This window comes from Neofelis nebulosa, chromosome 8, assembly GCF_028018385.1.
Source record: "Neofelis nebulosa isolate mNeoNeb1 chromosome 8, mNeoNeb1.pri, whole genome shotgun sequence".
Lineage (NCBI taxonomy): Eukaryota > Metazoa > Chordata > Mammalia > Carnivora > Felidae > Neofelis > Neofelis nebulosa.
The window spans coordinates 121,593,144-121,611,508 of record NC_080789.1 but is presented as its reverse complement, the minus strand read 5'-3'; the positions used below and the strand labels follow the sequence as shown (position 1 = coordinate 121,611,508).

General features: G+C 40.2%; 1 protein-coding gene across 13 annotated transcripts in view; it reads left to right on the top strand.

Annotated features, from left to right (window-relative positions):
• The window catches only part of ARMC3 (armadillo repeat containing 3), a 106,927-nt gene that overhangs the window by 36,953 nt on the left and 51,609 nt on the right, over positions 1 to 18,365 (top strand). For all 13 annotated transcript variants that reach the window (XM_058681706.1, XM_058681708.1, XM_058681707.1 and 10 more), the window contains 3 exons: positions 10 to 185; positions 4,536 to 4,730; positions 7,532 to 7,715. In XM_058681706.1, the coding sequence (XP_058537689.1) occupies positions 10 to 185; positions 4,536 to 4,730; positions 7,532 to 7,715 (555 nt within the window). The remainder of the gene's footprint in view (positions 1 to 9; positions 186 to 4,535; positions 4,731 to 7,531; positions 7,716 to 18,365) is intronic.

The window sequence follows — 18,365 nt, the reverse complement described above, 5'->3', positions numbered from 1 at the left end:
GATGTGCAGAGGAAGTGGTGATTCATGAGTTCGCCAGTCTTTGCCTGGCGAACATGTCTGCGGAGTATACCAGCAAAGTGCAGATATTGGAGCACGGCGGGTTAGAGCCACTCGTCAGACTGCTGGCCAGCCCAGACCCTGATGTGAAGAAGAACTCCGTTGAGTGCATTTACAACTTGACCCAGGTGAGGGTGATTTCTAAAAGCGGGTTTTGACCAAAGCTATTTATAGAATTGATCTGCCCAATAAAAAAGGCTCAAAGGTGTTAAAAACTCCTCAGTTTTGATTCACTTTTTTTTTTTTTTTTTTTTCTGGTACTATTTAGGAGTTATCGCTTGGGGGAAAAAAAAGAATGGAGGTTGAGTGTAGATACCTTTGAACTTTCACATTTTATAAGCAGTTGTGTCCCATGAAAGGGCATTTTCTTTTTTTTATTCAGTTTTTCATTTTAATTCCAGTGCAGTTAACGTACAGTTTTATACTAGTTTCAAGGTATACAATTTAGTGATTGAGCAATGATACACGTATTCCGGGCTCATCACCAAAAGTGAACTCTTTAATCCCCATCCCCTAGTTCACCCACTCCCCACCCACCTCCCCTTTGGTAACCATCAGTTCGCTATAGTTAAGAATCTGTTTCTCGGTTTCTCTCTCTCTCTCTCTTTCTGTCTCTCTCTGTCTCTCTTTTTTGCCTTTGTTCATTTGTTTTGTTTCTTAAATTCTTAAATCGTACGGTATTTGTCTTTCTCGGACTGACTTATTTTGCTTAGTGTAATGCTCTAACTCCATCCGTGTTGTTGCATTATGGCAAGACTTCATTCTTTTTTTGACTGAATAATATCTCATTATTTATATCTCCATCGACAGGTGAATGGACTGCTTCAATAAGTTGGTTATTAGACATAATGCTGCAATAAACATAGGAATGCATGTATCCCTTTATAAATTGGGGTTTTTGAATATTTGGAGTAAATATCCAGGAGTGCAATTACTGCATCAGAGAGTAGTTCTGTTTTTTTAACTTTTTGAGGAACCTCCAGACTCCCTTCCACAGTGGCTGCACCAGTTTGCATTCCCACCAACAGAGAAGGGTTCTTTTTTCTCCACATCTTTGCTGACACCTGTTGTTTCTTGTGTTGTTGATTTTAGCTGTTCTGGCAGGTGTGAGGTGATAGCTCATTGTAGTTTTGATTTGCACTTCCTTGATGGTGAGTGACGTTGAGCATCTTTTCATGTGTCTGTTGGCCATCTGGATGTCTTCTTTGGAGAAGTGTCTGTTCATACTTCTACCCATGTTTAATTGGATTATTTGTTTTTTGGGTGTTGAATTGTATGAGTTCTTTATATACTGTATTTTGGATACTAACCCTTTACTGGATATGCCATTTGCAAATACCTTCTCCTATTCGGAAGGTTACCTTTCAGTTTTGTTGATTGTTTCCTTTGCTTGTATAAACTTTTTATTTTGATGTGGTCTCAATAGTTTATTTTTGCTTTTGTTTCCCTTGCCTCAGGAGCCATATCTGGAAAGGTGTTGCTATGGCCAGTGTCAGAGAAATAATTGCCTGTGCTCTATTCAGAGATTTTTATGGTTTCCTGTCTCACATTTAGGTCCTTAATCCATTTTGAGTTTATTTTTGTGTATGGTGTAAGAACGTGGCCCAGTTTCATTCTTTTGCATGTTACTGTCCAGTTTTCCCAACATCATTTATTGAAAAGACTCTCTCTCCCCTTGGATGTTTTTGCATCCTTTGCCAAAGATGAATTGACCATACAATTGTGGGTTTATTTCTGGGTTTTCTATGCTGTTCCATTGATCTGGGTGTCTACTTTTGTGTCAGTTACCATCCTATTCGATTACTACAGCTTTGTATATACGTTGAAGCCTGGAGTGGTGGTTCCTCCCATCTTGTTTTTCTTTTACACGATTGCTTTGGCTATTTGGGGTCTTATGTGGTTCCATACAAATTTTAGGATTGTCTGTTCTAGAATGTTGTTGGCATTTTGATAAGGATTGCATTAAATGTAGAGATTGCTTTGGGTAGTATAGGCATTTTAACAGTATTTGTTCTTCTAATACATGCGCATGGAATATCTTTCCGTTTCTTTGTGTTGTCTTCAATTTCCTTCAATGTTTCATTGTTTTCAGAGTACAGGTCTATGAAAGGGCATTTTAGAAGTGTATGTAAATTTTCAAAGAATAGAATGGCTTGCAAATTAAGGCAGGATGAAAGTAGATAAATGTATTTCTTCTTGAAACGTGGAATCTAATACATTGAACGAGGTTTCACCCATGCAGACTTATTGACCTAACCCTGGTGATCTAAGCACATTGGATGCAATGCATGCCGTATTCAGTGTACCAAGATTTTTGGATTAGACTTATTTATTGGTGAAGACCCAATGAGTTGAGTATGCTGAACAGAGCTCATTGTCCATAATTGCAAGGTGCTTTGTCACTGAACTGTTTTTCCTTTGTTATGGAAAGAAACAGCCTGCCTTGGCCTCTTCTACCTGTGCTGTCCTGTGTCCCCACCCCTCCGGCAGCCCCTCAAGGCACCGCCCCCCCACAGCAGGTCAGCTTCCTGACACTTTGAACAGCCTTCTCTGTCTCTTTTGCTGCTCAGGTTCCTGAACAATTCGCACACACATTTGATTAGCTTTGCTTAGATCAACTGAAAATACCAAAATGCCATTTGAAAGAGCTAGCAGTAGAATATAAAAGGAAGAGATAGTGAAGTGAAGGTAAAAGAGAGTTCACCAAGAGGTGGAGTATCGAGACAAATTATATAGAAAGAGAGACAAACGGGCTATGCCCGAAGGCGGCAAGAGCATTCCCGGCCTCAGAAGTCATTGCCCCAGGCTGGGCACTCACTGGCCTCTACCCTGGCTCCTCCCTGCTCCACTGTCCCCTTCTCTTATTCCACAGGCCTAAATAACGCAGTCAGTGGGTTAGTATCTTTCATCCCAAGACTCCTCATAGCTCTTACTTCCCTATAATTTTTTAATCAAAGAGAAATGAAAAGACTTGCCTTCACTATTCTTCACAACAGAAGTACTGGTGAATAACAGCATGTTAATTTCCTCTGCCCGCCTAACAAACTACCCCAGACACGTTGGCTTAAAACAACAGGAATTTCTCTCAGTGCTGGAGGCTGGAGGTCCGACCTCGAGGTGTCAGCAGGGCCCTGCCCCCACGGCCGCTCTGGGAAGCATCCTCCCGGCCTCTTCCTAGCTTCTGGTGGTGGCCATCAATCCCTGGCGGTCATTGATGTACAGCTGCCATCATTGCAATCTCTCCCTCTGTTGTGCTTCCTCTTATTTATTAAAAAAAAATTTTTTTTTAATGTTTATTTCTTTTTGAGAGAGAGTGAGACAGAGAGTGAGCAGGGGAGGGGCAGAGAGAGAGGGAGACACAGAATCCGAAGCAGGCTGCAGGCTCTGAGCCCCAACACGGGGCTCGAACTCACAAACTGAGATCATGACCTGAGCCAACGTCGGACACTCAACCAACTGAGCCACCAGGGCACCCCATGCTTCCTCTTCTTTTAAAGACCCCAGTCCTCTAAGGACACCACTAAGTACCCACCCTGCTACACTATGACATTATCTTAACTAATAACATCTCTACTGGCCCTGTTTCTACATAAGGTCATGTTTTGAGATACCGAGGGTTAGGAGTTCAACATACATTTTGGGGGGACACAATTCAACCCACAGCAAACAACTTTCTACAGTTTTTATGCTTGTAGGAAGCATGCACTGAAGGATGGATAGAGAAAAGCTAAGCTGTTAATGGGACCTTTTCCACCTTAATACTATTTGACATTTATGATATTTTGATTTTAAGTGTCATGATTAGTAGTCAGAGTTTGGGGGCTCTTCATGACTTTTTGCTTGGTTTTCTCCACTGCTCACCCCAACTAGCCCTCTCCCCACCACTCACATACACAGAATCGCAGACACACAGGGCAGAGCAACTCACCTAGACTCTAACGACCCCTTGATATTATAAACGTCTTGTATAAAGGTCATGTGTCTGAACTCAACCTGGTATAAATTTGCGTGCACAGGGCCTGCCAGCAGCACTGTGTGCATGTAAGCATTTCATAAATAATCCATTTGGATGAAGATAATAAGGAATTGATGGCATCATTTCATTTTATCAAATACTATTTGAAACAGGGTATAGAGTGTGAAAAGAATCTGATTATGCGCAGATTTACTGTAGTGCTGTTAGTAACGAAAGGACTTTGCTGGATAATAAAGAAACAATAGGTACTGCAAAAATCATAGATCATATCTACTTCCTGTTATTGACAATGTCTGCATAGTTAAAATGAATATTTAGGTGTTGTCGATGGAGAGTTTTTCTTACTTACTGTGTGAGTGACTTTGGAAGGGAATCTGGAATAAAAGATGGGAAATTTAAAACTTACAATGTCCTTTGTTAGACCATAGAGGTTCTCCATTCTTGTGACTGACTATATTTTGCTTTAAATTTTACTTGTTTGATGATTTGTATCTCATGGCAGGATTTTCAGTGTCGAGCTGCACTTCAAGAACTAAATGCAATCCCCCCTATATTAGATCTCTTGAAGTCAGAATATCCAGTTATTCAGCTGTTGGCTCTCAAAACCTTAGGTATTATTACAAATGATAAGGAGGCACGAACAACGCTGAGAGACAATCAAGGAGTGGACCACCTTATCAAAATCCTAGAAACTAAGGTATTTGAAACTTTCATTCAACTTTCTATGAGGAAATGTATCTCTCCTACATGTTGCTATAAAATCCGAATGTAGAATGCTTTTTAAAATAAAATTTTATTATATTTAGGCATAGTGTTCAGTAAAATGGATTAATTAATTTGTTTATTGCTACATTGTTTATCAGCATGGTTAAATCAGATTAATGATAGGGGCCATTACAAAAGACTTTTTCGGGGCGCCTGGGTGGCTCGGTCGGTTAAGCGTCCGACTTCGGCTCAGGTCATGATCTCACAGTCCGTGAGTTTGAGCCCCGTGCGTCAGGCTCTGTGCTGACCGCTCAGAGCCTGGAGCCTGTTTCAGATTCTGTGTCTCCCTCTCTCTCTGCCCCTCCCCCGTTCATGCTCTGTCTCTCTCTGTCTCAAAAATAAATAAACATTAAAAAAAAAATTAAAAAAAAAAAGAAGCAGCCAAACTGTTAAAAAAAAAAAAAAAAAGACTTTTTTTGAGGGGCACCTGGTTGGCTCATTGGTTAAGCGTCTGACTCTTGGCTTCAGCTCAGGTCAGGATCTCATGGTTTGTGAGTTCAAGACCCGCATCGGGCTCCATGCTGACAGTGCAGAGCCTGCTGGGGATCCTGTCTCCTTCTCTCTCTGCCCCTCCCCTACTTGCTCTCTAAATGAATTAAAATTAAAAAAATAAAATAATTTTATTCTTCTGGTTTAGAAATTTAAGATTTTTAAATTCTTGTTTAGGATCTTCTTCATGATTTCCTGAAATACCTAGAATTAGTCTTTTAGGCTTTATCAGCCATAGTTTTCTCTAGGATAAAGCAGGAAGGGTTATTTACTCCCCATTGTGGAGAATCATCTGCTTTACTTAGTCTACTGATTTATATAGTATGTTCATCTGGAGAAATACCTTCATGGAAGCATCTAGAATAATGTTTAACCAAATATCTGGATACTGTGGCCTAGCCAAGTTACAACATGAAAATGAATCATCACGAGTCAATTTGGCATCCATACATATCTCCTTAAATCCTACTTAATCTCAAAATCCAGGCAATAGCAAGGTCCTTGCATGCCTCGCATGATGTAACTATCCTGTGTACAACCGGAATATACTAACCCTTTCCCCAGAAGAGGATTCAATGTCCTTGGGGGATATTTAGTCTTCTCCTTGATACCCTGTAACTTAAATACTATGAAGTAAAATTAAGAATAACCACTAACTTGTAAAGTCAATACATCTTATGTTGCCTGAGGGGATAAGAGAGGGAAAAAATACCCACACTATTTCACACACACACACACACACACTCATAACAAAATAAGGAAGAAATACTCATGGCGGTTACAACCCTCTTGTCCACAAGTGGCCACAGGGTGGTAGTTGGTATGGAGAACTAGCTTCCTCCAATACCCATTCCACATTTCCTTTTCCTTCAGCAAGCACTTCAACCGGATGTGGTTTTTCACCCGGTGGGGTGATCCATATCTTCATACCTGAGGGTCTGGGCCATTCAGGAGGCCTGCTTGGATTAGGTTATTGTAGTTTTCTTTCAACCTTATTCACAGAGCATGCTAATACTAAGAGATACCCGAAGGACTTCCTGTATTCCAGATATACTCTTCTTCCTGTATTCCAGATATACTCTTCTTCCTGTATTCCAGATATACTCTTCTTCCTGTATTCCAGATATACTCTTCTTCCTGTATTCCAGATATACTCTTCTTCCTGTATTCCAGATATACTCTTCTTCCTGTATTCCAGATATACTCTTCTTCCTGTATTCCAGATATACTCTTCTTCCTGTATTCCGGATACACTCTGGTGTGGAGTAGCAGTCCAGTTTCCCCTTGGTAGTTGGGATCAGCCACCCTAGCAGCCCGGTAACTTCCTTCATTGCCTGCTTATGTGGAGGCATGGGGAGGCCAAAGTGGCTGGGGGAAGTTTTACCTTCTAGTCCAGTGGAATCATTGTCGTGCCTCTTGGCGGAAGCGTTCTCTCCTTTGGAACTAAGACCTCTAGGCCAACAGAGCATGAGTTCCGGGAGAGAGCAAGCAAAGATATGGCTAATGGGCCACTAGGGGGTAACAATGCTACGACACCCGTTTCCACCCCCTGATTCCTCGACCCACCATCACTGGCTATGGGAGATCCAGCACCGTATATTGGCCACTGACTCAGAACGTGTATAAAGTGGAGAACCGTGCCCCGGCCCTGCCAGGTATCGCCACCCACTTCACTGGCACCGTAACCGTCTTCAAAAGGCCACTCTGTTGAGCCAGCTGCTTCGGGATGGTGGGATGTGGGCATGGACCCACTGTCACCCTTGGTTTGCTGTGAAGAGAGCTCCCTGACCAGAAACAATGCTGTGTTGGAGCCCATGATAGTGGAGGCAAGAAGTCACAGACTTACAACACTTCCCTCGACCGGCTGGAGATTTTAGGGAATATGCTTTCCTTCAGCTCCTGTCTGCTTTTTCAAAGAATATTTTCTTCGGATTTTAAAGTCGTTGGCGGTACGAGGTTGTATGAGCAACTCCACTGGGCTACTATTGCTGCAAGCGTCTTTATCTGTGAAAAAATGATCCTGTGTCTGTGAAACATTTTGGAGCAGGGGGAGCGAGAAGAGATGGGGCAAACTGTGAGGGAGAGTGATGTTATGATAATTAAACAGAACTGCTTCCTTGGGCATCTGTCACAACAACGTTAACAAGGTTATGTTCTGACTGACCTTCGTCTTGTAGTAAAATTTGGGAAGTGTCAATTTCTTTCACTACAATTTTCTGAAGTTGCATTTGCTTTTATTATTAGGAATTGAATGACCTTCATATAGAAGCGCTTTCCGTGATAGCCAATTGCCTTGAAGATATGGATGCTTTGGTGCTGATTCAGCAGACCGGGGGTCTTAAGAAGCTCCTGTCCTTTGCAGAAAATTCTACAATTCCTGATATTCAGAAGAATGCAGCAAAAGCAATTACTAAAGCAGCTTATGATCGTATGTCTCATTTTATATAAACTAAGCACACATGCTTCCTCTTGTATTCTTGGCTTTGATTAGTACTAACAAGCACTAGAGTATTTGTCTGCTTTTAATTAATTTTTAAAGTTTATTTCTTGTGAGAGAGAGGGAAAGCGTGTGCGTGCGTGCACGTGTGGGGGAGAGGCAGAGAGACAGGGAGAGAAAGAATCCCAAGGAGGCTCTGTGCCGACGCGGGGCTTGATCTCATGAACTATGAGATCATGACCTGAGCCGAAATCAAGAGTGGGACGCCTAACCAACTGAGCCAACCGGGCACCCCAGTATTTGTCGGCTTTTAAATGAACGTTGGAGAATAGTGCTTACTATTTAAGGTCAAGATTCATCTCAATGCCAATTAGTAAAAGTAGAAATTGCTTTGTCAGGGACATAGTTAACTCAATATGATTTAATTATGCATCTTTTTTTTAAAGCAATTCATTCCTAAGTTAAGCCTTTATTTCCCCTTGATTCTGAAATTTTACAGAATCCATGCCTTGCTTGTGATCCTGAAAAGCGTTGTTTCAATATACCCACGTTCGGAATGATATCTGTACCGTAATTTCAACTTCAGCTGGAGGCAGGCAGTGATATAGCCATGTGATATGGCTGGGAAAAATAATATGCTCACACTGTATACATAATACAATTTTCATTTCAGTGGCAAGCTATGTTGGCATAAATCTGTAAAATATGAGAGATTAATTACATCACAAGCACTGAAGATGAAATTATAGTTTTAATTTATGTATATTTGGAGTATTTTATTTAATAAAAGATGTGATTTTATTTTCCTCCTTCCACATCACTCCTCTTCTAAATGATGACAGTTTTGACTAGTTTAAATGATTTGTTTCTAAACATAGACACCCACATCTGTACATATATATGCCTATGTGTATATTATGGGACCCACTTCCTTTTCAATCCATACTGAGTTCTTCAAGGCAGAGTTTCACAGCAGTAAGCCGAATGTCACCGTCCGGTACGGAGTTAATATGGAGGGGACTTGTGAGTTGCGTTATGAATGCCAAATCTAGACAGGTTGTAAAATCAAGGTTTTTAATGTTGGCAGAAGTTGCTTGGCTCGGTGTTCTATCAAATGGAACTTCGACCTTATTGTGCCTGGTCAGTTCTGTTTTCCAGCTATCCCAGGTCTTCTTAGCTGTCTGAGACCGAAAGAGAGGACGATGGCAAGAGACAGACGATATCCAAGCCAAAATTTTTGCGACTTCTCTTTTGTGTGGTTGGACCATTTAAAGCCGGTCACAGCCCCTCTTGGGATCGTGAGTTTCATGAATTTATGACCCATCGTGTGACGTAGCAGTGGGAAGAGCCCTGGGTGGAGAGTCCCTGGTGGTCTGGTTTTACCACTGGTCCCGCTACCTGCAGTGCAATGACCTAAGTTGTAACTATGAATGAACCACAGCCTCTCTGGACCTATTTACTAATTCATTTACTAATTATTTCTTGAGCCCCCCCACTTTGGGTCAATAAACCCAGAAGGGGCAAGGAAGCAGGTGATCACACTGTGCTTGATGGTGGAAGGACAGGATCACCTGGGAGGGCCACCTAAAGTCAGGTTGGATCAGATAGGTTTTCCCGACATAAGTAATTTACCAGCCACGACATAAAGTAAATAATAGAAATTGTCTGGGCAAAGAAGGTCCCGATGGGATGGGGAAGGATCACCAGTGCTCTAAGGAGAAGGAACAGGGTATAAAGGCCAGAGGAGGGACAGAGCATGGTAAGTTCTAGAACTGAAAGTTTTCAGAACGGCTAGTGAATAGAATGCAGCAGAAAATTGAAAGTGATGGCTGTGGAAGTAATGAGGAGCCAGATGCTAATGCGCGATAGAAGCCAAGTAAGGACTTTGGACCTTATTTTGATGGCAACAAAGAGCCATTGAAGTGGCTTAGAAAGGTGAGGGACCATTGCAGATGCTCACTTTTAAAAGAAAGAGCTCTCTTGCTGCAAAGTGGGGGAGAGATTCGAAGTGTGCTGGACCGGACCCAGAAAGACCAGGAAGAGGACTGCTGTGGTCATCTAGGTGGAAGGTGAAAGTTTCCTGAAACAGACATTTGCAAGGACAACCCCCATGACAGTGCTTGGCACATCGGGAGGGTCCATAAGTGTTCGATGAGTGACCACATGGGTTGGAGGAGGAAGAAGGTGATGTCAAGGACAAGACCAGGTTTCTGGCTAGGACAGCTGGGAGTAGAATGGTGCCATTCACAGAAATGGGGAACTCAAGAAGAGAAGCTGGTGTTGATTAAAGGAAAGGAAATGAGTTCTATTCTTTAAAAAAAAAAAAAATGGTAGCAAGATATACATAATGTTAAATTTAGCGTCTTAACCATTTTTAAGCTCAGCGGTATCAAGTACATTCACGCTGTTGGGCCGCCGTCTCCACCGTCCATCTCCAGAGCTCTTTTCGTCTTGCAGAACAGACAGCTTGTACCCATGAAGCAAGAACTCCCCACTTCTCCCTCCCTGTAGTCCCCACCAACCACCACCCTTTCTGTTTCTGTGATTTTGACTATTCTAAGTACTGATACAAGTGGAACTGTAAAATACTAGTCCTTTGGTGACTGGCTTATTTCACTTGGCGTGACCCATCTCAGGTTCCTCCATGTTCCAGCATGCATCAGAGCTTCCTTCCCCTTTGGAGCGCCTGGGTGGCTCAGTCAGTTGTGCATCGGACTTCGGCTCAGGTCATGATCTCGTGGTTTGTGAGTCCGAGCCCCGCGTCGGGCTCTGTGCTGACCGCTGGGAGCCTGGAACCCGCTTCGGATTCTGTGCCTCCCTCTCTCTCTCCCCCTCCCCTGCTTGTGCTCTGTCTCTCAAAAATGAATAAATGTAAAAAAAAAAAAAAAAGAACTTCCTTCCCTTTTAAGGCTACATAGTATTCTGTATGTATACATCACATTTTGTTGACCTGTTCATCTGTTAATGGACACTTGGGTTTCTTGTACTGTTTGGCTAGTGTGAATGATGCCGCTATGAACATACATATACAAATAGCTTTTCAAGTCCCTGCTTTCCAGTTATTTCGGGTATATACTCATGACTGGAATTGCTGGATCATATGGTAATTCTGTGTTAAATATGTTGAGGAACTGCATACTGTTTTCCACAGCAGCTGCACCCATTGTACACACCCGCCAACAGGGCACAAGCATTCCAATTCTCCACATTCTCACCCATACTTGCTGTTTTATTTATTTATTTATTTAGTTAGTTAGTTAGTAGCCATACTCATTTGTGTGAAGTGGTGTCTCACTGTGTTTTAGTTTGTATTTCTCTAATGATCAGTGACGTTGAGCTTTTTTTTTCCATGTGCTTATTTTCTTTGGAGAAAGGCCTATTTAAATCCTTTGCCCATTTTTTTTTTTAAACCAGGTTGTTATTGAGTTGTAGGAGTTCTTTCTATATTCGGGATATTAACTCCTTATCAGATGTATGGTTTGCAAACATGTTCTCCCGTTCCGTGGGTTGCCTTTTCATACTATTGATTGTGTCCTTTGATGCACTGTTTTTAATTCTGGTGGAGTCCAATTTATCTCGTTTTTCTTTCGTTTCCTATGCCGTTGGTGTTATGTCCAAAAAATCATTAACAAATCCAATGTCATGAAAAATTTCCCCTATGTGTTCTTGTAAGAATTTTATAGTTTTATCTCTTATGTTTAGGTCTTTGATCCATTTTTGAGTTGCTTTTGTGTATGGTGTGGTAGGGTCCAACTTCATTCTCTTGCGTGTGGAAATCCAGTGTTCCTAGCACCATTTGGTGAAATCCATTCTTTATTTGTAATACAAAGAAACTCAACCAGATAGGCTTTAAATCCCGTCTGGCACTTAATGTTTTATGAATCTACTTCCTTATGTTAGTTCTAAAATGACTACATCCCAGTTCCAAATTGTGTCTCCTCACTATTTTAGAATCAAACGACTAAATCTGTATTGATTTCATCTATGCCATTTGTGATTTTTTTTCATGTTTCCTTTAACCATTATTTTTCCGGACGGAAGAATCTTCAGTTAGCCTTTCCCCATACATCATGTCCTTATGCTATCCTGTAATCATTCTCTTACTTTTTCTGGATTTTCTCTTATTCATGATATCCTCTTTGAAGTGGGGTGATGTATATTATGAACAGCATTTTAGAAACATGCACCATCATTTTATGTAATATAAAGATTTGGTTATCGTAGGATTATTTTCAATTTCAGTTTTATGAAGCAAGGATTTTTTTTTTTTATGGGTGCAAAACCTTTTTTTTTCTTTTTTTAATTTAATTTAATTTTTTCAATATATGAAATTTATTGTCAAATTGGTTTCCATACAACACCCAGTGCTCATCCCAAAAGGTGCCCTCCTCAGTACCCATCACCCACCCTCCCCTCCCTCCCACCCCCCATCAACCCTCAGTTTGTTCTCAGTTTTTAACAGTCTCTTATGCTTTGGCTCTCTCCCACTCTAACCTCTTTTTTTTTTTTTCCTTCCCCTCCCCCATGGGTTTCTGTTAAGTTTCTCAGGATCCACATAAGAGTGAAACCATATGGTATCTGTCTTTCTCTGTATGGCTTACATCACTTAGCATCACACTCTCCAGTTCCATCCACGTTGCTACAAAAGGCCATATTTCATTCTTTCTCATTGCCACGTAGTACTCCATTGTGTATATAAACCACAATTTCTTTATCCATTCATCAGTTGATGGACATTTAGGCTCTTTCCACAATCTGGCTATTGTTGAGAGTGCTGCTATAAACATCGGGGTACAAGTGCCCCTACGCATCAGTACTCCTGTATCCCTTGGGTAAATTCCTAGCAGTGCTATTGAAGCAAGGATTTTAATCAGCCTTTTGACCATATCAGCAAACTGGGCCAACCCTTGAGTGAACCTACAGTGAGCCCCAGATCCCATTTCTCCAGCAGGAGCCAGAGTTCAAAGTCTCCCATTTTAAATTCTAACATTTTTTTTTGATTTGTAGTTTAAAAAATGCAAGTTTTGCTTTGAAAATAATATTGCATTGTCACCGAGGCCTAGTATATGATCTATGGATCTCTTTGCCTACTACTTAGCAAATATTTATTGTATGCCTGCTATATGCAAGGCACTGTTCTAGAAGATAAAGGTAAACAATGAATAAAATAAGGGAATAGATGCTTGTTGACTAGACAAAAAGGTGTATTACCAGCCCTTGAAACTCCAGATGAGTTAAATAAAGAGACACATGAAGGGACTACTTTCAGAAGTACAGTCAGGGTTAAGGGAACAAACAAGGGATAGCGAGGTCCCCACAGATTAGCAATATTGTGAAACCATCACTCACTAGATCCAGAAGCAAGGGGATGAACCATCGTTAGGTTTATTTCTACAACTATTGTATTTGTTTCACCTTCTGCCTGACCGTGTTTGCTGTTTTCGGCTTTTCATTTTTCTATGTTGTCTTCTTTGCTTTCTTCCTTTTTTTGTTATATAGATGAAAGGAAATTTTAAGTGACTTTTTTAAAGATAGAGTGGCTATAGTTATTGAAGACATTTAACTTTTTTGCTTCCATAACTCTTCCCTTTCCTGATGTTTGCAAATTTCATAGGGGGGTTATAGATTCTCCTCTCTAAAAATCTATGTAATTTGGGGGCACCTGGGTGGCTCAGTGAGTTGAGCATCTGACTCTTGATTTCAGCTCAGGTCGCGATCGGGTTGTGGGATCGAGTTCCGCACCAGGCTGAGTGTGGAGCCTGCTTGAGATTCTCTCTCTCTTTCTCTCTCTCTCTCTTTCTCTCTCCCTCTGCCTCTCTCCCCCATGCATTCTTTCTGTAAAAAATGAATACATAAATACATTTTAAAAAATCTATAGAATTCTCTTTTTTATGGATCATTTTGCCATTATACACTCAATTTTTTCCACACTTATCGTTATTTACATATTGAATCCACTTCAATGTACATTGTAAATTTCTCATGATAAAACATGCCCATTCTTAAGATTTTATTTAGGAAAAAAGCACATAGGACAGTTTGGCTGGGTCTGGAACTGTTACATCACAGCGTTTTCTCCAATTTTCTACGAACCTTGTTTTTGTAGCGTCTGAGTCTAAGGGCAGTCTGATTTCCATTCTTCTTTATAGAAAATATTTTCTTTTTGTATTTGTGCTGAATCCCTTATCCTATAAGTTAAAAAAAAACTTTGTCAAAATGTGTCTGACACATACCCACCCTCTCTCTCTGCCTGAAACAGAAAAGTCTTGTCATCTACTGAATCGTGGTTTGGGATCTGTTTTTTGTTTTCTAACTTAGGAAACTTTTTTCCTATTATACTTTTGGTTATTACTTTTGTTTTATTTACTGTTTTTTTTTCCCCCAGGAATATTTATTGTTTTAGCCTGTCTCTGTTCCCTTTCTTCCATACCTATTACTCATTCCTAATTGTGGTTTTTAATGTTTTGATGGTTTTTTTTTTTTTCATCAACTAGGCCTAGTTACAATAATCAGACAAGACCTGCAGGATGCCCTTGCTTATTTACCGCATCAACTGAGACGGCAATGGAGTCCTTTAGCCCAGTTTTGGATGATGATGAGGCTTTCCCACTAATGTGGCATTACAACACTGGGGTGCTATTTTCTCCTGGTCCTAGTGGTTATATAGGAGGAAACTGATACAAATTTAGAACATTCTGAGGAGCCCATAATTGTTCATTGACCAGGAGTAGTTTACAAAATTTGTTTCTTCCTGACTTGTCCCTGACCCACGGCCCCCTCTTCCCCCCTTTTCTTCTCAATCCACTTCTTTGAAAGACTAGTTAATTTTAAATAACTTCACCTCTTCATCTCATCTCCATCCCTCGACCGACTGCATGCGACTTCAGCTTCTCCCATTCTGCCAAAACAGTCCTTATAGGATTTGACATCGACTTCCCAACTCCTAAATCCTACAGCTGCATCGTTTACCTGATGATCTCTTCTATTTGTTGTTTATTTACTTCCTTACGCTGTTTACTTGGCCAGATCGACAATAAGCACCTCTTCTTCCCTGCCTCCCTTCTATACTGTGCCTTCTTTTCAAGCCCTACCTGTGTTTCTTATCTACCCCTTTTTATACCAAATGTTGCCTGCCTTGACTTCTCTCTGCCAGACCCAGCCAGATCTAGGATGCTTTATTTTATATTAACTAGTGACAATGAAAAACTAAAAACTAACTAAGGAATAACAAAGTTCTCTCCTAATATTTCTGTATTGGAAGTAAATAATCATGAAGTCTCAAAATAATTTTCCACAGTTAGAAAACCCCAGAAGAGAGCACAGGCAGTAATTTCTCTGACATCAGCTGTAGCCGCATTTTTCTAGATGTCTCCCGAGGCAAGGGAAACAAACGCAAAAATAAGCTATTGGGACTACATCAAAATGAAAAGCTTCTGCACAGCATAGGAACAATCGCCAAGACTAAAAGACAACCTACTGAATGAGAGAAGATATTTGCACAGTTAGAAAACTCCATTTATAAGTAGGTTTTCACAAATATTGCTCCTTATCCTGTTATTAAGAATAACGTAACCATCAGTATTCACGTAAAACTTTCTTTCTTACTTTTTCATCATCAAAAATGTTTTGTAAGTTAGGGAATGCATCGTCATTGCACGTCAAAAACACACAGACACGTAATACATATTCTTTAACAAAAATTTTTTTTTAATGTTTATTTATTTTTGAGAGAGAGAGAGCAAGGGAGGGGCAGAGAGAGGGAGACACAGAATCCGAAGCAGGCCCCAGGCTCTGAACTCTGAGCTTCAGCACAGAGACCAATGGGGGGCTCGAACTCACAACCGTGTGATCATAACCTGAGCCAAAGTTGGACGGACGCTTAACCCGTTGAGCCACCCGGTGCCCCTTAATACACATTCTTTAAGTTTTGTTTGTTGAGTACTTTTTAACATGCGCCCCCACAGTCGAAAGCCTAGATCAGTCAGTTTTTGACCTGGGACCGGGAGGAGGAAGGTGTTAATTACCACGTTGCCAGGAGGTTTATGAACTGACATTAACATCTCAGCAGGAGCAAAGGTGGCGCCATAGCAACTTCCCAAGAGCAGGCGAAGAAAAGCATCATTACGTGCAGATTTATTTCCAGTTACAAAGCCTCACGCTTTTTATTTTAGTGATACTGCACAAATGTTATCTTTAAAGGACATTACTCTATTAGTAGCATAATTACCTTGCCATCTTTATTATCTGTATAATTAAAACATAAATACTTTACTTCTCGGTGCAGCAATTCAGTGAAGGTACTTGGTTAATATGTTAATTCATCTTTTAAATCTATTATGGCCACACTGCAGTCAGCACTTTTGAGGTTTGGTGAACGCAGCTGGATTTTGAGAACACTCCCAGCAGGGCTGAGAAACTAATTGCCCGTGGTATTTAGATTATTTAAAAAAAAAATATTTCCAAGAATTGCCTGTATACTGGTTTTTGAATGCGACAACCACATACTCCAAAGTTAGTCTTGACAAATTAATTCTTCTGGCTGATTTTCCTGGTAGAATTTACGCTCAGAGTGTTCTGTTTAGTAAAGTGAATTTAGAGCTATCAGGGAAATCTTAATTATGAATCTAAGCATTTTAGGTCAAAGACTCTAGAAGAGTTTCAGATCTTTTTTATTCAGGGAATACTAATCAGGACTACATATATTTTAAAACCTTTCAGAAGCCACATACTTGAGATTTAAGTATTAATCGCACCATTTACAAAAGTAAAACAGTCATGACCTGCCTGAATCCTCAGTTTAAGTGAAAGGAGCAAGGGATTAAAACGATAGGATTACAGGACATGGTTCATAATTGGTTTAAGACAAATGAACAGAAGTGTTAGTGATGTAGCCAGTGCCAGTTGTGACCAGGTTGCTGTGTTTGGAATGAACAAAGGCCAAAAGTGATTGCAAAGGTGGTGACATGTGAGTGTGGTTTCGCTTCTGTGCAAAAGGGGGCAATTTGAAAAAACTCAAGGTTAAAAGAAGACGGAAATCCTCTATTAACTTTAAAGTGGACAAGCAGTTATGATAAGTTCTGAGAATATTCCTAGAAACACAAGTTAGTTGTAATATATGTAAACGATGAATTAGTTCCTCGTGCAGAAGTCACATACGATCGAAATTAGTAAGGCGGTTTTTGCGGAGATTTTTTATTCTAACAGAATAGTCTCCTCTTACGTATATCAGCATCCTAAGAGCATATCTTACTCGTTCTTCTATTTTAACCACGTAAATTGACTTCAAAGGGTAATTAATGGAAAGTCAAACCTATGATAACGCTTTTTGGAGGACTGTAAACAAATTAGCAAAGAATTATTTGTAAGCTGGTTCTTTTCAAACTAGTCTCTGATTCCTCTTACGGCATTAAAATTGAGTTTAGTTTAATATATCTTTTTTCTAGTACATGCCTTTAATAAAGAGTAACTTACGGGATGCCTGGATGGCTCAGTTGGTTGATCATGTGACTCTTGATTTTGGCTCAGGTCATGATCTCATGGTTTGTGAGATCAAGCCCCACGTCGGGCTCTGACCTGACAGCATGGAGATTCTGTCTTAAGATTCTGTCTCTCTCTCTCTCTCTCTGTCTCTCTGCCCTGCTCCCCCACTTGTGCGGTCTCTCTCTCTCTAAAAATAAAAACATTAAAATAATAAAAATAAAAATTAAAAAATAGCTGTAGAACACAAAACAAAAAAATGAGGTTTTAACGTTGTAATTTAGTTTAATGCAGTGCTTGCTTAGTATAGTAATGAGGTTGTCATTTATTTAAAAAAACGAAAGGAAATCAAGAGAAAAACAGTAGGGAACAAAAAGAACATTGAAAATACTTTGATTTTTAATTAAGTGTTTCATAATGGGGTGAATATCATGGTATGTTCTTAGAGTCACAATTTTATTTGTTTTCAAATAAAAAAAAAACCATGCTAATGTATGTTTAGGTTATATCAATGGCAATTTGGCAATTAAATATTTATTGTAATTTTTGCTGCAACAGCATTTATTGTAACTTGAGATAAAAATGATTATGATTTTTTGATATAAGATTATAAATCCCGAAGACTTGGGCTCATTCTCTTTTATTCATTTTTACTTTCTCCACTTCTCTCCTTTTCTCTTGAGTACCCAGCATGCCAGTTTGTATGTCTTAGGCATTCTTCAAATGTTGAGTTTTGTATTTAAAATAAACATCAGATAAACAGGGTTTTGTCCTTTCTAAAAAAAAAAAGCCTTTATTTATTTACTTTGAGAGAAAGAGACAGACAGAGCTGGGGAGGGGCAGAGAGAGGGAGAGAGAGAATCCCAAGCAGGGTCCACCCTGCCAGCACGGAGCCCCGTGCGAGCTCGAACTCATAAACTGGGAGATCATGACCAGAGCCCGAATCTAGTATTAGGCGCTTCACCGACTGAGTCACCCAGGCGCCCCAAACAGGGTTTTTGTCCTTAGTGAGAAGACAGCATTGTGTGAACACGGCACGGTGCCAGGCAGCATGACAGGCGTTAAATAAATTTTCGCTAAATCTGAAACTTGCCTCTTTCTTATCGTAGAATTTTCTTTGCCCTAGTACTGATATACAAGGGAACAGGAACTTAAGTTTTAATA